Raw genomic sequence first — 13,371 nt, 5'->3', positions numbered from 1 at the left:
TGAATGCTTAGATAGAGGTGAAATTCCAGCAACATTATATTTAGATTTTAAAAAAGCATTCGATACAATATCCCATTGTATTCTTTTTAGTAAATTGGATAATTGTGGTGTGCGTGGACCGGCGTTGGATCTAGTTAAATCTTATCTTGATAAGAGAAAGCAACGATTAGATGGAGGCAATTTCCTCTCTTCACCTGTACATCAGTCTTCGAAGGTTGGGGTACCTCAGGGCTCTGTCCTAGGTCCTCTCCTTTTTTTAATTTATATAAATGATTTTCACCGCGCTTTTACATCCCCGTGTCTCAACACACATTTTGCTGATGATACGGCAGTTTCAATTTCTGAAAAGAATGACGAGGAGTTGGAGACAAAACTGAATACTGCATTTTCTAATGTTCTTGATTGGTGTTCTTCAAATTTTATTGCTTTGAATGTATCAAAAACAAATTTCATAATTTACGGCAGAAAGTCAAATATCTGCCCTCGTATTACCCGAGTTACTTCTCCAAAGTATCTATTATCAATATCTCGGGTGAAAATGACAAAGTACCTTGGACTTGTGATTGACGAAAGCTTATCTTTTAAAACACACATTCAAAATCTACGATAAAAGAAATCAAGGTATGTTGGTTTAATGCGAAGGTTAAAGCTTTGTTTGCCCTACTCTGCTTTACGAAGTATTTATTTTGCTCTGATTCAGACTAATATTAATTATTGTTCTCTAGTATATTTATCTACATTTAAAAGCCATATTAAAACAATACAGATTTTACAAAATAAAGCCCTAAGAATCCTTAAACTTTTTATTCCATCACCTATTGAACTTCCAAATAAGTCTTCTACTGCATCTTTATATACTTATCTAGATATACTTCCAGTCTCTCAACAATTTGCTTTTGGAGCAATTCTTTTCAAAATCAATTATGACATTAAGAAATTACCGCCATATTACCTCCATCAAAGTTTGTTCTCCCAATCACAAGATTTACATGATTATAACACTCGACAAAAAAAGAATATCTACATTGACAAGTATAATACTTAGAGATCTAAATTCGCTCCGTTTGTGTCAATAGCTCGGTGCTGGGATGCTCACAAGGCTCTTATTGATAAGTTTTCCTCTATCCATTTAATAAAAAGGAAACTTAAATTTCATTTAGTTCAGAATTATTTTTAATTAATTAAGTATCTTTTTAGTAAGGCAAAGTTTTTGTATGGTTCGTTGCTCTGGGTGATTATGGGCCTCTCAGCTATCTTCCAGTATTAATTTATATTTAATAATATTACATTCTTAATTTCTTCAACAGTATTGAATGATCCTGAGCTAGCTGCTACTTTCATACTATTGTTGTGTCATTGTATCTTTGCCGTCATGTTTATCTTTGTATTGTAGTATGTTATTATTTTATTCTCTGTCTAGGCCTAGTTTTTCGAGCTTGTCTCCCCATGGGCCTATGTCATATATATACATGTATGTGCGATTAATAAATAAATGAACTTGAACTTGAGTCAACAATAGAATTTCTTAATACAATCTACATTGTTGATTTACCACCCCATGACTAAAAACTAAAGAATAATATAATAAGTATGCTAATGCGTAACTTGAGAATTTAAGACATATAAGACTACCGTCTGCCGAGTGCCAGGGTCCAAGCAAAGCTTGGGCTTACATACAAATACATGAAAATAGGAAAATAGAAAAAATAATTGTAAACAGTTAGGTTAGTTTAGTTAAATATGGCTACAATTCTTCCTATACTAATTAACAATTCATTTGATTTCTATCTTATCGGTATCATTTTTCAAAAACAAAAGAACCATGACATTAATTTTGATAAGCAAAACAAATGGAAATCAATAGTAAACTAAATAAAAGCTTAATCTAAGTCATCAGGTTGCAAAGTAGGTCTCGGTATTGGTGACGGCTCTGTGGCTAATGGTTGCTGGTTACTTCTGGTCTCTGCGGAGCCGGTTGCAGATGATTCACCCAAGAGACTTTGAATCATTCCTAAATATAAAGCACCGTTTTTAGTTACATCAAAGTTAAACATAGATGGAAGTAGTCAAAATGCAAATAGAAGTCCACGGTTTCGTCGTTTGACCCCCCACAAACATAAATGCTTTTTTTTTTACCCCTGACTACGGAACTCAATCCAGTAATAAGGTAGGCTGGATTTCTTAGGAAATTTCTGCACCTCTGTCGTTCAACTAAAACTTTTTCAGCTTATAAAAATGATTTCTCTGGGGAGCAGCCAATAAATGTGTTTTTTTTAATCAACGTCCGTGACTAAAACGCCCATTTATAATTAAAAATTATCAAATGGGGTAGAAGGAAAATAATGTTTAATACTTTCTTACTCTAAGAAAAAGCTAGATTAACAACACTTTTTCGCAAGACATGTATGTTGTCCTGTTAAAAAAAAAGAAGAAGAAAAAAGTTTCCAGCCACTTTGGATAGTTTCTGAGCATATTTCCACCTTGTCCCCGTTCGCAACTGTACCTTCAGATATGAAACAAAATCTTTTGTCTCCCTACATCGTAAAAAAAAAAACTTGAAAAAGCTGAAAAAGAAGTTTGTAGGTATTTATGACGTCATGCAATATTATCCAAAAAGATGAATTAATATAAAAATCTACCAAATGTCTTAAGCCTAAGAAAAAAAAAAAGATCGTTGAATTAGTTTCAACGTAACCTAAAATATATGCCCAAGAAGGATTTCGAAAACTGCACATAAAATTAATGCGAGATTTAAACTCTGTGGAAGTTCCAAGGGCAGTGAAATTGAAATCTGATTATTTGAATTGGTTTGGTGGAAACTTACACAACCGAATCTTTCTAAATAATAATCTATCAACATAACCAAACAAGATGACATCCCGCTAGCTTCTTTCTTTTTATTGCTTGTCTAAACAACATATCTAATATCCTTTGTTTGCATTTTTAATGATTTCCATGAATCTAATTCACAAGTTTCACTTATTACAGAGATATCATAGAAAGCTTATTATAGGCACGCGATGTTTGGGTCAGGAATTTAAGCACCGAAACCTATAAAGACTAGTGTGTATTCCTATCTAAAAAAAATACCAGAAAGGAGAAAGCAACAATGGTAAACTGAAATAATATTTTTATATCTTCCATGCTCTATGTTTATGGTTTCAAAGCATGTTTCGATTATTACATTAAAAACCTTAAAAATGATAGAAGAATCAAAATATTAGGTTAAAAAAATAACGATAAAAAAATAGATCTTAAAGTGACAATAAAATTTAAACATAAAAATTTACACAACAATTAACAGAACAAATTATCAAAAAATAATCAAAATTTTAGTACCAGTAGTTCCACACTTACGTAAGTTCTTGTTTTTTCCTTTGTAATGTAGAATATTTCAAAATATACTAGATAAGTTTAAAAACTTGTTCTGAAAATTTGTATCTCAAAGTTTTTGAGAACCAGCGGATGTTATTCAAAATGTTTTATGCACTAATAAATAACTAATATTCATATCATATAACTAATATAATTCCGTCAATAACTAATAAAAAAAACAATTATCTGAAGCAATACGACAGGTAACCAGAAAGGCAACGAATTTTAAGCATAGTTTGGCAATTTTACCCTTTTCGTTTCACGTGTGAAGAACTGAGCTGAGAATTCAAATTTATTTTTGTGCGCACGGAGGGAGGATACTTTTTCCCCATCGTCAGAAGAATTTAGCCTAAGGTTTCTTCTTTATTCAACCTGTACCATAGTTGGTAGTGTCAACGGTATAAAGTTTTCAGAAGGGGGGGGGGGAGATTTTCAGAATATTTTTCACTCATTCAATAATTTCATTAGTTTTTCAGAATGGCAATTCTTAGCTTTCTTCCTTTCCAACTTATAGCTTAAATCTATGCCGTTTGGTGATAATTCAAAAATCACTTCTTCAGTACATCATCTTTGTTTTATATAAAATCTGAAGCACACTACGTACTTTTTTGTCATGTTAACTTTTTTCCTGTATGGTTTTCCCCATACTTTTATTATTTTATAGATGTTGGTGGGGGCGCGTCGCGCCCAGCAACCCCCCCCCCCCCCGCGCGTAAGTCGTTACGCGACGTATTAGTTACGCGACATTTTAGTTGTGTCCATGTGTCTCACCTGTGAATATAGATAGATCGATAGATAGATATATACATATATACATCCGTATTCAGATCTATACCGCATTTTTCTACTGATTGCCCTTAAGCTTTGTTGATGGTGATTACTAATCGAATATTGCCTGTGTCCCCGTCGTCATTTACATATCCCCCCTGTGCCCCCTCCATCGGCGTCCCCGTTGTAGTTATGTCCCTGTGTCCCGGTCGTCATTTATATTCCCTGTGTCCTGGTCGTCATTTGTGTCCCGGTGTCCCGGTCTGTAATTTCTCTTTCAGTGTCCCGGTCGTCATTTATATTCCCTGTGTCCCGGTCATCATTTTCTCTTTGAGACACAAACCTGTTTTCACGTTGTTCTTGTGATTCCTCGGCACGCTTTCTTTTCTTACTTTCTCTATTAGCCGCAAGCCTTTTGGCATTAACTGATTGAACAGCTTCCTCGCTTTCTTCGGTACATTATCTTTGTCAAATAGCTCATTAATGAATTGTAAGTAAGGAGCGACTCGGCAAAATAGTAACCGAAATTCTAAAAAACCGGAAGAAAGTCGATAACTATACCTGCATGAAAAGAGTTGCCTTTTTATGCTCATTCAATATGCGTAAAATTTACCAACTTTGATTTACTCATTAAAAGCTACAATCTAAGGGGAGAGTTCTTTATGCCGAAGTTTGGCTTTTCGCCCAATCTTTTAAGAATGACTCCAGAAACATAAGGGCCGTTTAATTAGAATAAGAAGTTTTTTCAAATTACTATACGCTTTAGCATGAAGAGGAAAGGGCTGAGGAGGAGGGAGTCCGCCATATATATGAAAAACATTCGGCTCGTTTTAAGTTTTAATGTCGCTGCTTACTTTCAGTTGAAAAACATTTTTTCACTTTATTCTATACAAAATATTAAACATATTGCATACTTTTTTCAAAACACTTGTGCTATTTTTTGTTGTTGTTTGAACTTTGGGAATAGTTGGAATTAGCCCCTCTTATACCTCTAATAAACTTCTTATCATAGGCAGCGCAATAGCGCTGCCTAAGTAAAGAACGATGTTGACCTGATCTATTATTATTTTTTTTTTTTTTTTTTGTGTGTTTACCTTAGGCCAGGGCACTTCGTATCAAAGGAGCTGTCATAGAAATTCCAAAAAAGGCTCATTCGATTAGAAATTGAAAGGGCTAGTTTCTTTTTTTAATAGTCGAAAGTGATCGGAAAGCTAATGCACCCCCCCCCCCCACACCCATCATTTCCCCAAACACTTCCGATCAAAGTTTTCATATAGCCATTTTGTTCAACGTAGTTGAAAGGTCCAAAAAAGTATGTCTTTGAAGATGACATCCCCCACAGCCCTCAGGACACGGATGGACAGTTATGCCCTTGGGGTATATAAGGTTTTTATGGAAGTCGTTGTCGTAAACTTCAAAAAAGAGCTCATTCGATTAGAAATGGAGAGGACTAGTGCCCTTTTTATAAGTCGAAAGTCTTCGGAGGGCAGTTCTCCCCCCTCCACTCCCATCATTTTCCGTAAGACTTCCAATAAAAATTTTGAAAAAAACCATTTTGTTCAACATAGTTGAAAGGAGATATAGGGTTTTCTTGACAGCGTGGTCATATAAACTTTTGAGGGGGATCATTGGATTGGTAGTCAGAAGCTCTAGGGCCCTTCTTAAGAGTCAAAATAATTGGAGAATAGCTACCAACCCCCCACACACACAAACATTTATGGAAGTGTGTTATGGAAAGTATGGTTGTATAACCTTTAGAGGTGGCTCATTTGGTTGAAATTGGAATTTTTAGTTCCCTTTTAAGAGTAAATAGTGATGGGGGTCAACTAGAGCCCCCTCCCCCCTAAGCCACCCCTCTTTTCACCAAATGTATCTGATTGAAATTGTGCGATGAAAATTTTGTTTAAAATAGTCCAAAGAACATATATGTGCACACTATTACTAATACTACTGCTACTGCAACATTTACTAGTTCTACTACTACTATTACTATTGCTCCAATTACTAATTCTTTTGCAACTGCTTGCAACATTATGAGCATTAAGATGAAAATTTCAAGAAGTATATGAATATAGAGGTTTTCAAAAGAGCAAATCGACAATATCATAGTAATGGCTAATTGTATTAATTTATACTACTGCTGTGACTAATATTACAGCTATACCTAAGGATATGAAGGTGAAATTTTCAGAGGAGATTTCCTCAAAAGTTCTGATGCACGGATGACAACCTACCATCCATATGTGGGCAGTCAAATGGGCTGTATGTAGCAGTCAAAAATCACTAATATTTTAAGAAGAGTATCGCGTGTAAAATTAAACCTTACAACGCTTGTTGTGGAGAATTTTGAAATAACCAAAAGAAAATATTTGCATCGTAACACTACTGCTTCTGCTCCTACAACTACTACTGCTACTATTATTATTATTACTGCTACTACTACTACTGCTTCTAAAGCTAAAACTACTACTATTAACTCTACTCCTGTGCTACAACTACAACTACTGGTGCTAATACTAATAAACCTATAGGTATTAAAACGAAAATTTTGGGCAATATTGAAACTGTATTTAAATAAATCAAAATTGACCTTGTTCCTTGACCTTGTAAACTAGGCATCCTCATTACTTGTGCTGGATACAGGCGAAATATCCGCGTTATTTTAGTCTTTTCTCTCTACTGGCCGCAGTCTCGTTTGAGGTTTTTTTTTGCAGAGTTTTATCTCTCTTTGTTGTTTGTTGTCATGTCTGGCCAGTTCGGCTTAAGAACTTTCATCAAAATTTAAGATAACTTTTTTGATCAGCATAGCTGAACGGTCTCGTAACTGTATCTCTAGGGCTATTGCGCATGTCAATCCCCCACAGTTATGTAATTTGCCCATTATGTTTAAAAACTAAATGTTGCCTTGTGATTAAATAAAAAAGCACTGTGTGTATGGTGATAGCCAATAAGGTATCTCAGTAGTATCCCAAGAACGACTGAGGGTATTATGTTCAAACTTTCGGGGCTACTGCTATTACTGGTTCTGCTCTTAAAATTTAAAGAAATCTAAAGAAATTTTTCTATTTCTTTATTTCTGGTTCTTTATATTTTTTATATTTCTATTTCTTATATTTCTTTTTATATTTTTATATTTCTTATTTTTTATATTTCTTTTTTTTATATTTCTTTTTAATTTTTTATATTTCTATTTCTGGTTCTGCTGTAAAGAAAACTTTGAAATTAATTTTTTTTTTCACTTTCATAACTTTAATAAATCAAGCAGCCTATTATTAACAATTTAAGAAATAAATATCATCATATGTATGTTAAACTGACAATGCACATTCATTTGTACTTTTTTCACTAAAGTACAAATTATGGTCTGGCCTTGGGAAGGCATAGGGGTTTTCAGCCCAACTCATTTTAATTTCTGCTCGTTTTAAGCTTGACTCGGCTATTTATTGTAATTTCCATTCGTTTTGGGTTTTATTTATTTATCGATGCTGATTTGTGGTAGTTATATGCTTGGTAGATCATTTGATTTGATTTCTGCTCATTTTTGGTTTAATTGAGTTCTTTACTTTTCTTTGAAAGACTTATTTCGTGGATAAAATTTCTTAAATTCATTTCTATCTAGACCAACAAATTAGACACAAAAATCTACCAAGTCTTATTCCACTAATTAGCTTCAAAAATGTATTGAGCTATTAATAATTAACAGGGAATAAAATTCACACTCTGGTTATGATATTAGAGTTAGGAGGACCCCCTAAATGTCGAAATGAAATTATTTCCCCTTTAGTTTCTATCACTTTCTATACAATTTGCCTATTTTTGACATGCTTGGGAATCTGTGTCCTCTTGAAGCTCCCTTTTACGAACAAAATTCGTAAAATTCGTAATTCGTTTTTTGTCTCTTTTCCATTGACTAATATAAACAAAAGAAACTAGTCATATCAGTCAAATGAAAAAATATATTACAAGGCAATACAGAGAAGAAAAACTAATAAAAAGTAATTACAACTATTACTGATTAATAAAAATTAAAGTAATATTAAAAAAAAAAAACAAAATAGATATAAGTATGCACTAAATTAAAGTGATTATTGATTAAAGTAATAATATTTTTTCTTTACCGAGAATTCCGCCGCCTTGTTCTCTTCTTGAAGGAATGTCGAAGTAGAGGTTTCCGATTTTTTCTAGATATGACTTAAATGAAGGATCAACTTCTAAGGCTGGTTTATACTGTTCTATCAATACCTCAAAAGAATCTTTTCTCCTCCTAAAAAATAGAAAATCATATCATACATTGTAAACCACCAGTATGAGCTTCGGCGCAAATTCACGAAAATATAGGGGGAGGGTCTTCTTTTTTTTTACCGGAAATACAAAATTTTGGCTTATTAATTTTCCAATAAAAAGTTTATTTTTTGATCTGGAGGAATCCCTTATCCTTGCCAATTGACATCCCCTGAGAACCCCCAGACTTTCAAGATAACCTTGGTACTAGAACTCTATTACCTTTTTTCTCTCTGTGCAATAAATGTATGATCGTATACAACTCGAATTCAAAACTAGGCATTTAAAGATAAAAAAGATTTTGAGACACAGCCTTTTTCTATTCTTCTTTAGGTTCCAAATGTGTAAAACTTTATAGGGGTTACTTTTTTAATCTTCCTACAGCTATTTTACTGTTAAATTACATGAAAATAGAACAATAGATCAAACTGGAAAAGCTTGGGTAAAGAAAACCAGATTCTGTTATCAGTATCAACCTAAAGTCAATTAGTCAGTTAATCCTACCAAGACTTTCCCAACTAAAGGCTCAATTATATGAGGCGAGTTTACAAGCTACTAGCCAGTTGTTTCGCAATTAGATCGTAAAGTAGTCCCATATACTCAATGCACGCGCTCCATTAGCTGCTTTTATAAACACTCTGAAAAAACTCGAGCTGCCAGCGACTTTATACACCACTCACCCCCTTTTGTGTGAGCTAGCTTGTAAGAAACTAGCCACGTGTCCAGCAGAATTTTTCCTCCCCATTTGATTCCGTAGTCTCCAATTGCCTTTTCTGTGCTCTTTAAGACGAGATTCATTAAATGATCCATATAAAGGGGGATAGAGCACAACCATGCTTAACTCCTGATTTAAGACAAAAAAAGTTGCTAATCTCATTTCCTACCTTAACCGCAGCAGTTTTATTCTCGTACATAGCACAAATCACTTTAATGTATTTGTCTGGTACACCATATAAGGATAAGACCTTTGCTAATGCTCTTCTATCAACAGAATCGAACGCTTTCTCATAATCTATAAAACTGAGGACCAAAAGTGTTTGAAAACGAAGGCACTTCTCAATTATTAACCTAAGAGTGAAAACTTGGTCGACACATCCTCTACCTTTTCTAAAGCCGCACTGTTATTCTCTTGTGGTTTAATTGAGTTTTTTTTTTAAATCATTGGGTACTTCCCCTTTTAAAGAATCATATTCATAATCTTTAGTAGTTTATTTCTAACCTCAGAGCCACCATATTTAAGAAACTCATTTATCACACTATCAGCACCTGGAGCCTTATTATTTCTTAATCCTTTTAGTACTGTCGCTAATTCTTCCTCACAAAACAAATTTTCCTTCACATCCAAGGTATCACAAACTTTTTCATTTTCATCTATGTCATTTCCTGACACTGTATCTCGGTTTAGCACATTCTCAAAATGTTCCGCCCATCTCTCTTTAACTCTTTCCTTATCACTAATTGTGGCCTCATTCCTATCTTTAACTGGGACTACTCCGGATTGACTACTCCCTCTCAGTTTATTAGCATACCAGTATAATATTTTACTAGTATGCCGTCTAGCTGCATCTTCCAGATCCTCAGCAATTTTATCCATAGCCTTCACTTCACATCTCCTTTGTTCATATTTTAATGCTTTCTCCACCTTCTTTACATTGTTTTCATATGATCTATCACTCAGATAATTCTTGAACAAACCCCTTCTATCCTCTATTAAACATAAAGCCTTTTCATTGATATTCCTTGTTGCAGTCTTAACAGTCTTCCCAAAGACACCATCAGCAACTTCACAAATTATTTTTCTAAAATTGAATGAATGCTGGATTTTGAATTACGTAAAGAAATCGCCTATGATTTTCAAGAAGTGTGTTTTTCTTTTTGTCGACACAAATGTGGGAATATTCTAATACGGTATTCGATTCATCGTTTATATCGAAAGCAATGTTAACAGTCTGTAAACCATATAAACCAAAGAGGTTATAACCGATGTCAACATGATAAATAGATTCATTCAATAACTGATTATCCGATAAAACAAAGCAATAATACTTGCGTAATAAACAATATTACGGAGCATTTTCAATCTATTTCAGTGGCATCCACTGAACGAAGCCAATATATCAATGGCATTGAGGCAACAAATCAACAACAAGAGGGCAAAGTGTCAACAGCATAGGCAAAAATGAGAGAAATATAAAATGAAAAACAGAGAAAAATGAGAACAATAGAAAACTTGATTTTTTTTTAATTTCAAGTGATTCATCATGAGCCAACCATGGCCTTTTATTCATAAGTTACCGCAAAAAACTCACAGTGTTTTTTAATAAAAGCATTAAACCCCACCATCAAATGAAAAAAAAAATGAACAGGGTAAAACTTACATTTTCAAACTTTCTAGCAGCAAAAACATAAAATTGAGCAATGGAAGGCGGAAAACGTCGCCACTTCTTTGGAAACGTTACGATAATAATTTTTTTTTTGTTATTCCAAGTGATTCTTCACGAGCCAACCATGGCCCTTTATTCATAAGTTACAAAAAAAAAGAAAAAAAGAAAACAGTATAATGCTTTTTCAATAATAGTATTTATAGTTCCCCCCCCCAAAAAAAAAAATAAATAAAAGCGTTGAACAGATAAAACTTACATATTCAAACTTTCTAGCAGCATAAACGTAAAATTGAGCAATGGAAGACGAAAAACGCTGCCACTTCGTTGAACTTGTGGATGAGTTGCAACATACTTTTGAAAGCAATCATTTGCTACTTCAATATTACGTAAACACAATGCCCTGCATAAAAGTTTGTAAATTAATTACTTCCAAAATCAAAAACTTCTGAAATGAACACACCTTACATTAATAAAACGAAAAGAGAATGTTAAGAAAGGGACAAAACATTTGATAACCAAGTGAAAAAAAAGACAATACAAATATTAATTTGTATTGATATTTCGATATTTGATTGATATTTTGATATTAATTTGATATTTCGGCTTCAAACCCGGAAGTCTTTTTGAACAAAAACAGCCAAAATACCAATCTAAACAAATATAAAAAAGCAACAAATAAACGTTGTAAAAATTATGTTCAACAAGACTAGATGTCAGCTATATACTACTGTTTGTAGAACTATTTTGTGTACGAATTATCTACTAATAAAATATAAAAATGGAATATTCTTTTTATCTAAAATTCGATTTATGCCCATGGTCAAGTTAATTAAAAATCTGATAAATTTTCTAATCAAAATGTTAACTTTTTTGAAAATTCCATTTTCAAGTTTTCGTATTTCCATTAAAAGCATGTTTTTCATCAAATTATTCAGTTTTTCAATTATTTCATGATTTTTATTTCTCTTGGATTTTTTTTTTGTAAAAATCAAAGGCTATTAATATACGTATATACTGAAAACATTTTAGGAAGAAAATAAAGACCGTGAGGCACAAGCAACAAATTTATCGGTCACAAATAAATTTGCTCCGCCAGACATCCGTATCATATTTCTTGTGTGTGTGTGTGTGTGTGTGTGTGTGGGGGGGGGGTATTTGCGTTGGATATCATTCGGTTTACCGCAAACTCCTGTGGTTGAACAAATACCACCTGTTGACAAGCACCGCCAATGGCCTTTATTGAAGAGGGGGGGGGGGATGGATTTGTCTTCTCTCAATATTATTGCTCGCTGTAGATTTAAAAAAAACTTCTTTTTGGTAATTTCCTTGAAACATTTTCTTTTTTGCAGTTGCGTTTTAAACTGAAAAAAATTAGCGGTGTTCTAGCAGTCTACTATCTGCTGTAGATACAATAGATGACACCCTTGTCTACTACAGCGGATGTTAACCGTTGTATCACAAACTCCAGTGGTCTGACAGATACCAGGAGTGTTTTAGTATTCTAACTGAGACATTGATAAGCATTACCAGTGGCTTTTATTAAGGGGAGGGAGAGCTATTTTTCTTATCTAAATATTTTTGCTCACTCTGGATTTAATAGAAATACTTTTTTTTTGTATTTCGATCTTAAAATGAAAAAAGCAGGATGAGGTACAACTAGATTATTATAAATTTTTGCAAGATTTAATTTATCGATATGTTTAGTATTAGATACCACTGAAGCATAAGCAGTTCTTAGTTTTTAATTAAAATTTTCAAGGAATAATTTCACAGTTTCTTTCATATTTTTTCCAATAGGCATTCCAAGGTAAACCAATTTTTGAGAAAGGGGGATCTCTGATCAATGGATATTTTTTCAAGGTTTGGTCAGTTCTGGTGGGCGTTTTCGGGCAGAAGACATTTATCATTTTCGGATGAAACAATTATCTAATTTATCTACTATGGGTCAACGAGTCGAAGGTAATAGGCTTGAGATTGTCTGTGGAGGATTGCGACTCTTGTTGATAGAAGAGTATCGCCAAATGCTGAAAATCATGTTGTGGCTGATATGGGCCGAGTATTACACAAAGCGTCCACTCAACTACAGGTCCCAAGGATTCTTGCTGTCCGGTTCTAAGCCGGCTTAAGCACTTCAGTGTAGGCTTAAGATGATGTGTTGGTCTCTGTTCTGCAATGGTTCTGGGACAATTACTTTCCTTGAGGCCAAAATAAATTCAATGATTTAAGGAATATGAAAATTGGAGCTTGGAATGTCACGACGGCAAAAAGACAACTATCTTATCGATATTTTGACTTACGAATTCAGACACTTCAAACTGGACTTGTTAAGAGTTTCAGGACCTCTTTTCCCAGGGGTAGGAAAAATGAAATTAGGTGACATAGAATTTATTTGCTAAGGCAGGAGGAATGGGAAACATAGACAGGGGGTAGGGCTCATGATTAATAGGGAATCTACAAAGTCCTGTTTAGGTTAGCAAGGTATTAATAATAGAAAATGAATCACTCATTTTATTACTAAAAAATGAAAAGTATCAGTCATAGTACTATATGCCCCTATAAACCG

The 13,371-nt window shown here is 33.7% G+C and overlaps 1 protein-coding gene across 3 annotated transcripts in view; it reads right to left on the bottom strand.

Annotated features, from left to right (window-relative positions):
• Nucleotides 1-1,776: 1,776 nt before the first annotated feature.
• The window catches only part of LOC136040092 (Golgi to ER traffic protein 4 homolog), a 49,835-nt gene continuing 38,240 nt past the window's right edge, over nucleotides 1,777-13,371 (bottom strand). For all 3 annotated transcript variants that reach the window (XM_065724179.1, XM_065724180.1, XM_065724178.1), the window contains exons 7-9: nucleotides 11,065-11,208; nucleotides 8,262-8,407; nucleotides 1,777-2,011 (exon numbers count right to left, since the gene is read on the bottom strand). In XM_065724179.1, coding sequence (XP_065580251.1) covers nucleotides 1,881-2,011; nucleotides 8,262-8,407; nucleotides 11,065-11,208 — 421 coding nt within the window. In that variant the 3' untranslated portion in view covers nucleotides 1,777-1,880. The remainder of the gene's footprint in view (nucleotides 2,012-8,261; nucleotides 8,408-11,064; nucleotides 11,209-13,371) is intronic.

Source organism: Artemia franciscana, chromosome 20 (genome assembly GCF_032884065.1).
Source record: "Artemia franciscana chromosome 20, ASM3288406v1, whole genome shotgun sequence".
Lineage (NCBI taxonomy): Eukaryota > Metazoa > Arthropoda > Branchiopoda > Anostraca > Artemiidae > Artemia > Artemia franciscana.
Note: the sequence above shows the minus strand (reverse complement) of the source record. Positions and strands in the feature narration are given on the sequence as shown.